Consider the following 11237-nt stretch of genomic DNA (forward strand, 5'->3'; position numbering starts at 1 on the left):
TCATGCTGATTTAGGGAATGAGTTCGGGAAATTTGACGTGAATTCAGTGGTAAGAAATGCGATATATTAAATTATTTTTTTACTTAAATTCATGACAATTATAAAAAAATTTTACTACTTATAAATTTAGCTTAACAAAATATATAATTCAGTTATAATTTTAGTCTTTATTAATTCAATTATAATTTTAATCTTTATTATTTTATCTTATTTTTACTTTTATTTTTTATAAATAATGCTTTATATCTATTTAGTTTTACTTTCATAATTCAATTAATCAAGAAATATAAAGTACAACATTCTTCATTTTTCTTTTTTTTATTCTTTCATAATTTTATCATAGTATCATAACTCATCTTGAACTCTACTGACATTCATAGATAAACCAACCAATTTTAAAACCCCTTCAACCTCCCCTCCTACAATGAATAATCAACCTTCCAATTTAGCTCAAAACAATCTTTTTTGAATTGCTGAGCTACCTCCCTACTCTATCCTAGGTCAAGGAAAAGAGCACACCAACAACTTCATCATGAGCCTCTTTTGGACATCTCGTTAGCCTAACACTTTTTCTTTCATGGCATTTCTTCCAATAAAGAAACTCGTCCTTCAAACTAATTTGGGCTTTTGTCATGTCCAACTACTCATTATCTTTGCTCTTTCAGTACTTTTTCTATTGTTAACAATTTTTCAAATCGAGATTCATTCTTGAACATCTGAAATCTTGAATCATTGATTCTGGTGCCACAGATCATATTGCATCAAATTTGTCTTGGTTCATTTCTTACACACAAATTTCTTCTATTATTGTTCATTTACCAAATGGTTCTCAAATTACTGTTTCTTATAGAGGCATTGTTCAATTTTTACCATCTTTTGTTCTTCATGATTCAACTTTAATATTATCTCCATCTCAGAAATTACTTCAGCAATAAAGAGTGTACTCACTTTTTCATCTTCTTCTTGCACTCTATAGAGCAACAATTTCGGGACGATTGGTTTGGACAGAATGAGAGAGAAATTATACGTCCTTGAACCCAATTTCGGTAAAAATTTATCCACTACACATTCCATAAATTCCATCCAATCCCCACTCGTTACGCCTTCAAATATATGATATTTTTGTTTAGGACACTTTTTTGGACAAGAACTTAATCATTTACATAAATATTTTATTTTTATTTCTATGCATCATGATGAGGCTTGTGAAGTTTGTCATTTTTCTAAGCAAAAAAACTTTTATTTTCTCAAAGTTTTAACAAAGTCAATGCAAGTTTTAATTTATTACATTTTGATATTTGGGGTCCGTTTCGACAAAATTCTATTCATAATCATAAATATTTTTTTATTATTGTTGATGATTTTAGTCGCTTTACATGGGTTATTTTAGTAAAATCAAAAGAAAAAGTAAAAAATCATGTAAAAAATTTTATTACTTTAATTGAAACATAATTCAACTCTAAAGTCAAAACTATTCGTTTCGATAATGGACCAAAATTTATTTTACATGATTTTTATGTTTCAAAGGGCATTACTCATCAACGTAGTTGTGTTGAAACTCCTCAACAAAATGGAAGGGTAGAATGCAAGGTTCAACATATTTTAAATATAACTCGTGCTCTTATGTTTCAATGTAATTTACCATAATCTTTTTGGTCTTATACTGTTAAACATGCTGTTTATTTACTTAACAGAGTTTCATCATCCGCAATTAATTTTAAAACACCATTTGAGATTTTATTTAATCATCTACTAAATTATCATGACCTTAAAATTTTTTGATGCTTATGTTTTATTTCTACCATAATGGCAAACAGATCAAAATATTATCCAAGAGCCAAAAAGGCTGTGGTTATTAGTTTTTGTTCATACCCTGGGTCGAGCTGTCCAACCCGGGATGCTCTACTGACAACTCGACCGACCTTTTCAGGTCAGGATAATCCGACCTCTTCTCAAAGAGCTTGGTCAAATCACCAGGAAAGCCCAAAAAGGGCCCAAACGGAGGACCACGCCCCAAATTCTAAGGCAGCCCAAAGCCTACAGAGAGAAGGGCGGTTCCTTTGAAGATAAGATGACCTCACTTGAAGATAAGATAAAGATAAGATAACTAACTTATCTTATCTAAAAAGGTCACTCCACACTTCTATAAATACACTGGAGCACCCATGTATAACTCATACTCTAATTCTACTAAAAACCTGTTTAAAACCCTTGCTAACTTAAGTATCGGAGTCTCTTGCAGGTACCACCACCCTCCGGTGACAAAGGATCAGCAGCATTGGCAGTCCAACAAGTCGGACGCAGCAGCTCCGGCCACCACCTACACGCCGGACACGTCATCTCCGACCAGCACAGTAGATCTCGACCGAGATCGACCTACAGTTTCAGGTAACCCTCGAAACAGTTTTCAACATGATTTTAAAGGATATATTGTTTATGTTTTAGAAGATAAAAGAATTGAGATTTCTAGAAACGTGATTTTTTATGAAATGATCTTGCCTTTAGCCATAAAAAATGTCCAATTTCATACACTTAACCCAACATTATCAAACACACATTCTCAAAAATAAGATTCAGTTAGTCTTCCAGTTGGACCCTCACCCATACCCATTGACCCACTTCCATCTAATTCTTTTTTTTCTCCAACAATCCCTCCTTCATCCTCACTGTCGTGTCCTAACCAACTTGAACCCATGACCTCCGAATCTATTTTAAGTCGTACAACCTCCCATCTTTTTGTAATAGACATTAACCCACCATCACCTCTTCATCCCACGTCATCTTCCTCGCCACCTGAGCAACCCCGTCCTCGTCATTCCGACTGACTTCACCGACCTCCAGCATATCTCTCTGATTACTTGTGTAATTCCTCTCTCACCTCCATGAATCTCTCTCCCTCAAAATGTCATTATTTTCTATCTTCATTTATGTCTTTTTCTTCTCTTTCATCTTTTCATCATACATTTATTTTATCTCTACATTATGATATTGAGTCAATGTGTTTTAAGGGCGCCAATCAACACTCTAATTGGCGTAGTTCTATGAAAGATGAGCTGTATATTCTTGAGTTGAACAAAACTTGACATCTTGTTGATTGCCTTGCAGGCGTTAAGCCGGTTGGCTGTAAATGGGTCTATTGCATCAAACGCAAAAGGGTTTACTCAGTGTTGATTTCTTGGAAACATTCTCCCCTGTTGTCAAGCCTGCCACCATCAGATTAGTTTTGGCGTTGACCTCTATGAAGCATTGGCTCATACATTAGTTGGATGTCAATAATACTTCCTTACATGAGGATATTTCTGAGGATGTTTATATGACTCTGCCACCCAAATTTACATCTCCTCGACCGAATCAATGCTGCAAGTTGCTGAAGTAATTGTATGATTTACGACAATCTAGTCGTATGTGGTATGACAAACTTTCTCATCTTGTGCTATCTCATGGATATCAGCAGACCTTATCTGATTATAGTCTATTTGTTAAATTCACTGGTACTTAAATTTCTATCCTTCTAGTCTATGTTGACGACATTGTTCTCACTGGTAATTCTATTTCTGAACTTGCTGTCATTAAATCTATTTTGCGCCAACACTTCCGAATTAAAAACTTGGGTCCATTAAAATATTTTTTGGGTATTGAGGTTGCTCAATCAGCGAAAAAAATTTGCTTATCTCAGAGAAAATATTGTCTTGATCTTTTGGAGGATTCGGGTTTATTAGGTGCTAAACTTGCCTCTGTTCCAATGGATAGTATCACAAGACTATGTCAAGACAAAAGTTTCTTATCTATCTCACCACTACTCGACCATACATCATGTATGCCACTCAACAATTAAGTCAATTTATGGCATTTTCTACTGAATCTCATCTTCAAACTACCAAGCATGTGTTACGATATCTGAAAACTAGCCCTGGCAAAAGACCTTTTTTTTTTCTAAGAGAATCAGAAATTCAACTTCTCGACTTCGGTGACTCTGATTGGATCGGATGTCCTGACACTCGACGACCTTTAACAAGCTATTATTTCTTCTTAGATAGTTCTTTAGTCTCTTGGAAGACCAAAAAACAAACTACCATTGTTCGCTCATCTACTGAAGCAGAATATCATCCACTTGCCAACACAACTTATGAACTTCAATAGATACTAAATGTGTTACCATTTTTATGCATTTTTCCTATCCGCCCACCAGTTTTATATTGTGATAACCTGAGTGCTCTTCATATTGCTACTTACCCGATTTTTCATAAACGGACTAAACATTTAAAGGTTGATTATCACTTGATTCAACAAAAAGCTTAAGTTGAAGTGATAAAATTTCTCACCAAGTCCTTGTCTTCTCAATTCTTCCATCTTAATCTCAATAAATTTGATGTTTTTGATTTCTTTTATCTTCTAGTTTGCGAGACGCATTAAACCATTCTTCCATTTTAACTCATGATAATAAAAAAAAAAATTATAACTCACAAATTTAACTAAACAGAATACATAAATTCAGTTACTTTCATAATTTTATCACGATAAGAATTAGAATTATCATTAGACCATGCAAAAAAATATAATCATGTGGATTTTAAACATAAAAATTCACTAATTATAAACGGTGCGAATTAATTTGATACGAGAAAGAATAAACAACGAAACTGATTTACTTGCAAAATGAGGTGTTTGGATAAATTCAAACTATATCGAATTACTGACTCTAAATAACGATCTTTTTCGAATTTTTTGTATTGATATTATCTATTAAAAAACATAGTGCTCTTTTTTTTCTCTAGTTATTAAGAAAAAATAATCATTAATCTAGAAAGAGTTTAACTGGTATATATATTTGTTATCTTTAGTAAGATTTTGGATTCTAAATGTAAAATATTTATGTAAAATTTGAATAGGATTGTGCATAAAATTTAGTGAAATTAGTCTTTAGATATAACAATTAATTGAAAAAAAAAACATTTGCATAAATTTTATATTGAACTCCATTAGGAGAACAATTGAAAAATTTTGACAATGCGTATAATAGGAGACTACAATAAATTAAAAAATAAAAAATACTTCCTAAATTCCAATAATAAAAAAATTTTATCCTTCCATTTTAAATTTAAATCATCTCCTATTCACGGTCAAATTCTAGCGGTGCCTGATTCCCTAAAAATTAATTAATATTGTTTAAAGAAAAATATAGGATACTAATATATTATCTACTAATTTATTATCAATAATAATTAATTATTATATTTTAAATATATATATAAAAAAATACATCTAAAAAATATGTATTTATAAATACACTTCTATGAACACAACCATAAAATTATGGTACTTAATCACAGTGCAGATAAATGCGTTTCACTGTAATTTGCAGCTTCTTCAGAATGTTGGTTGGGGGGCTAAGATTATAGCACAACTTTAGCATACGAGACATGAAAGTAATAAATCTCAACAAAAAGGCTCTAAGAACTAGTCAGATAGAGTGCTACTTCCTCAAACAAGATTTCTCAGGAAATTTGGTATGTCGGTTATAGACTTATAGTCATAGGTTATAGATTTACAGCTATAGAAATTAGAAAGGTCTTATCCTTATTTGCAAGTTGTTGAAAAACAAAACGAAAAAGATTTGGGTTGACTTAAAATTTTCAGAGATTGATCCTACTCAGGAGTCATCTATTTTTAGTATATAGCTGTCTCCAGTCTGGAAGTGTTCTATGACGCAATAATCTAGGACTCAATCTCTTGTCATGATCCTTCTTTGAAAAAGGAAGGCACTTCTGTTTTCTCCTTATTGAACAAATAGTTGACTGCTGGACTAATTATCTTCAAGGTCTTTTCTGAAAAGTTAAAACTAAAAATGTACCTTAGCAATTGGAATTTATCATTATTCTAGTTAATTACTCACGCCACTGTGGAATAATCTAGTTAAACTCAAATTCCCTCTACCTTTTTATGTGGATCATTAATACAATTTCTTTTTTTGACCATAAATAGATATGAAGAAGAAACAAAAACATAAACAAAATCAATATAATTTGATTATAATTTATTTGTTTTCTTTCAGCCACCCCCACTTAGTAGGACAAGGCTTTGTTGTTGTTGTTTATTTGTTTTCTTCCCCAGTAAGTACTTTCTGCTTAAAATGCCATGATATGAGTTGTTACTACATAATTATCTCTGAAAGAATGTTGGTGAGCTAGCAGACAATTTATAACCCTTTCTTTGAAAGGTTCCAGTTCATTTTAAGGAGAATGATTGTTTCCAAAGGAGGGATGGAAAGAAAGCCTTTACTGGCTAAGTGACTAGAGTGTTTACATAATATATCCATGGAAAATAATTATATTTTGCTTTATAAACATGCTTCTGATTAGGCTGTTGGATTTCAAATTTTATGGATGCCATAATGTATTTGACTTAATTGTTGTCTCCTTTCCATTCTGTTAATTTGATCTGCAGTATGATGGTGGAATATAAGGTGACCGAATTGAGCTCCTTGTTAATAAGATAGGAACAATGCAAGACAATGCGTTTCACTGCAGGAAACACTTCGAATCTCTTTTGATGGAAAATGTCGGATTCTCTTTTCAACCCCCCCCCCCCCCCCTTTCTCTTCCTCATGATAGCTGAAGATGGGAGGTTGGTTGTTTAAGTGGACTGTTGGACAAGGAAGTGCAACCTTTGCATCAAGAGTGGACAACGATTTATTTATTTTTGATGGGGAAGAATGGAGGATTGAATACTTTTTTTGCTTCAAATGTCCTATTTAATAAATGTGAATAATATTAAATACAACACACACACATTTTTATGTGAATTGGTGTATACTATAATCGCACTAGAAGAGTTGGAAGTAGATAATACCAAAGAAAAAAGAAATGAAGACGTATTAGATTAATTGCATTACTTTACTCATCTGTCGTTTTGGCTTGCCGACTGACCTATAAGTTATAATATTCCCGCAAAGTAACCGACTCCATTTTAAAACTTGCGCCAAAATGGATGTGGAAGCATAAGTTAGGGGAGTTATCTCTATGATACCTCTTTGTCTGTATATGCTTGATGTTCCCATCTTCCAATTGCCATTTGCCAAACTCTCTTTCCTAAACGCTTCTCCCTTTCTCCTTAGTTTCTTTGGAGTTCTCTCCTTCTAAGCATGGTCACGACAACTGTTACGTTGTTTACCCCACCACCACCTACCAAAGCCACACTTCCCTCATTCCCTCTCCCAAAAACTCATTACACATCAAGTTCATCATGTTCTTCAACTTCAAGAAGGTTCAGAGTCAGGGCCTACAGCAACACCAGCAAGTTTGGAAATTTCCTCCACTTGAAGCCTGCCCATCAACCTGAACCCTTGGATTTTGATCTCCCATGGTGCCATCCTTCTGATCGATCTCGTTTTGACGTGATCATCATTGGTTCTGGCCCTGCAGGCACTCGCCTAGCAGAGCAAGTTTCCCGCTATGGAATTAAGGTTTGTTGTGTTGATCCTGACCCTCTCTCCATGTGGCCTAACAACTATGGTGTGTGGGTGGATGAGTTTGAGAGTATTGATCTTGAGGATTGCTTGGATAAAACATGGCCGATGGCCTGTGTTTATATTAATGAAAGAAAGACCAAGTATTTGGACCGTGGTTATGGCCGAGTTAGTAGGAAGAAGCTTAAGCAGAAGTTGATTGAAGGGTGTGTCTCCAATGGGGTTAAATTTCACAAGGGAAAGGTATGGCAAATTCAGCATCAGGAGTTTGAGTCAACAGTTCTCTGTGATGATGGCACAGAACTGAGAGGGAGTTTAATTATTGATGCTAGTGGATTTGCAAGTACTTTTGTAGAGTATGATAAGGCGAGGAACCATGGTTTTCAGATTGCTCATGGGATTCTGGCTGAGGTAGATGATCACCCTTTTGATTTGGACAAGATGGTTTTGATGGATTGGAGGGATTCCCATATGGGGAATGAGCCTTACTTGAGAGCTAACAATTCCAAGTTTCCTACTTTCTTGTATGCAATGCCTTTCAGTTCCAATCTGATATTTCTTGAGGAAACTTCCCTTGTTAGCCGTCCGGTTTTGTCTTACATGGAGGTGAAGAAGAGGATGGTTGCAAGGCTAAGGCACTTGGGAATCAGAGTGAACAAGATATTGGAGGATGAGAAGTGTTTGATTCCAATGGGGGGACCTCTTCCTAGGATCCCTCAGAATGTGATGGCCATTGGCGGCACTTCAGGGATAGTACACCCTTCAACAGGGTACATGGTGGCTCGAACAATGGCCGTTGCACCATGTGTAGCCACAGCCATAGCAGAGTGCCTTGGCTCAACCAGAATGATCAGGGGGAAACAGCTCTATGCTAAGATTTGGAATAGCATGTGGCCAATTGAGAGCAAGCTCAACAGGCAATTCTACTCGTTTGGAATGGAGACTCTGTTGAAGCTTGACTTGAATGGATCCAGGCGTTTCTTTGATGCATTTTTTGACTTGAAACCTTACTATTGGCAAGGGTTCCTCTCTTCAAGATTGAATCTAAAGGAACTCGCTTGGTTAAGCATTTCACTCTTTGGACATGCTTCAAACCGTTCCAGGCTTGACATTGTAACCAAGTGTCCAGCACCATTGGCTAAAATGATGGGCAATATTGCCTTGGAATACATTAGATGATGCAAGGTTGTGAAACATGTACCATAATCAATGTATTTTCATATCTTAGTCGTAGCTGAAGTTGGATATTGATTTGTCGAACTTTGTTCCAAAATAATTTAGCTGTTGGAAATTATTTCAGATTTGTTGAATGTGAAACAGACATGCATCCACATCACAACCTATGCAAAGAAAGTTTGATTCTTTTGACCGCAAGGGTGCCTTTTTCTAATAGTGATAGTGTTCTTTATGCATAGGATAGGCTTAATCCTGTTTTCTCCTATAACGAAGTTCTAAATAAAAGAAATATTAGATTAATTACCTTACATTATATAGATGCATCTATAAACAACACGAATAATTTTGAAACTAGTGCATTGCTACAACTAACTACAGCCTGAAGAGAAAAAGAACAAAAGGAAGCATGAAACAAGAAAATGGCACATATACCACAGAAACAGAAAGAAAATGTAGCACAGCAAAAAATTGATGGTGGGCTAGATAATGGGGTGGTTGAAATTTCATAGGCGAGTAGTGAAAACGCTGAGGATGGTCATGCTTTGGTGGTAAGGTGTGATTTGGTTTGGTTGGTGAAATCTGAGGTACTGTTGGAGGGGCCTTAAGCACTGGCGGATTCTGGTGAGTGATTCTCTGAGCTGGTGCTGGTGCATGCGCCTCTCTTCCAAGCTTTGTCGTCGGGGAAGGTGTTGAGAGCAAGAGTTGGTGGGGTTGGGAGGGAGGAGGCAGTGGTGGCGGATATACTCTTGGAGTTGGTCAATGAGGCAGAAGAGGCGGTTGACGTGGCGGCGGCATTGGGGGTTGGGGTGGTGGAGGTGGAGATGTGTGAGCCAGGTGGAGTGGCGGAGGTGGCGGAGGGCCACCGAGATGCGGTGGAGGGGGAAGTAAGAGGATGAGGGTGGGTGGCGTGTCCCTGAGGTAATAACCATTATGAGTGTGTTAGGAACATGGGCAGGAAGAAAAGTAAGACTAACATTTAGCCATATATAGAGGGGAGTTAGATAATTGTTTGAGGTACTCATTTTGTATTGTATAGTAAGGTAACACTTTTTTTTCTTAATATTGTTAAAGAAATATGTATGGATTTTATAATGTAGGGGATAAATAAGTACAAATAATATATCTAAGAGTGAAGCATTGACAGTGGCATGTGTGAGAGTGAGATAGAAAGATATGGGTGTGATGGTGGTAAGTGTCAACTTCAGCTGCGGCAAAGTGGTGGGATGGAAATAATATGTGTCTGTCTTGATTGAAGGCGAGGACTGAATTTATGGCAGTGCTAACTTTGGGGCCTCATTCATGGTTGGCACTTACCACTTAAAAACACTGGTTTTGGTTTGTGTCCGTGTGCTGACGCTGCTCTGCTGCTTCTTTTCGGCTTTTCCTTGTTGGTTTATGCACTTGTCACTCCAATTTCGCCATACCCTTTCAAATTTGAACGATCTTTTTTCTAATCAACATTTTTTATATTTATGGATAAATGAAGAAGTGCCCAATTAAGTCACTCTTTGCATAAATCTACAATTTTTAGTGAACAATCAAGCCAAAGACAGTGTTTGTTTAGTATGTTGAGCCACAATCAAGAGATAAATACCCAAAATTTATGTATTACATAAGTCATAAGATATGGGGAGACTAAAATATAAACATAAGAGATAAGACACATTTTTTTTTTGACATTTTTATCTCTAATAAATTTGAAAATTCCAACATTTGCCCTATATTCTCTCCCTTCTCCCTCATCCCCTTCCTTACTTCCTTCCTCCTTTAGTCGTTCATCCTACTGTATTTCCCTTCTGCTTCTTCTGCATTGCCATTTTCTTTTGTTGCATCACTTTTTTGTTTTCTTCTTCTCTTCCGCCACTTCTCTACTTTTGTCACACCGCCTCTTCTTCCTCTTTTTAGCAACTATTCTTGCCTGAAAACCTTCTTTTTTTTATATTTTTATAAAAGAAATTATATAAAAACACTATTTATATATAATATACTAAATTTAATGTTTAGAATAGTATTTAAAATATGTAAAAATATCTATAATAAAATATAACAAGTTAACAAAGTTTAATAACTTTTAATTATAAAAAATTATATATTATTTATATTTTAATAGAGTCAGACAAATTTAATAAATCAATTAGACTAATTTATGACTTGAACATGACCTATTAATAAATTAAAGCTTTTAAATCAATCGAAGTTTAGATCTACGACCAATCAAACTAATTTAGACTAAACATAAGAATAAGTGATAAATATCTCTGTCTAATTTATTCTCCTTCCTATTTATTTTATGAGAAATTAAAGATAAACTAGTTTAGACTAAACATAAGCATAGATCATAGGCCCCTCCACCCAACCTATTCTCCCTCCTAGTAATGGTGGTGGAAGATGATGATGAATCTAATATATATATATATATAACTTTTTTAAGTATACCGATTTATCAACGTTTCAATAAATTTTAATTATTAATTTTAATTATATATATTATATATTTTTTATAATTAATATTTAATATTAATAATTAAAAATTATTAAAATATCAATATATCGGTATATTATAAAATAAAATTTTCATATATATATATAGCGTCTA

At 34.7% G+C, this 11237-nt stretch overlaps 1 protein-coding gene across 1 annotated transcript; it reads left to right on the plus strand.

Annotated features, from left to right (window-relative positions):
- Window positions 1-6861: 6861 nt before the first annotated feature.
- Window positions 6862-8839, plus strand: LOC112706927 (capsanthin/capsorubin synthase, chromoplastic). The gene has a single exon (XM_025758452.3). It carries the CDS (start codon window positions 7142-7144, stop codon window positions 8642-8644), a length of 1503 nt encoding a protein of 500 aa, XP_025614237.1. The 5' UTR covers window positions 6862-7141; the 3' UTR covers window positions 8645-8839.
- Window positions 8840-11237: the final 2398 nt, after the last annotated feature.

Source organism: Arachis hypogaea, chromosome 8 (genome assembly GCF_003086295.3).
Source record: "Arachis hypogaea cultivar Tifrunner chromosome 8, arahy.Tifrunner.gnm2.J5K5, whole genome shotgun sequence".
NCBI lineage: Eukaryota > Viridiplantae > Streptophyta > Magnoliopsida > Fabales > Fabaceae > Arachis > Arachis hypogaea.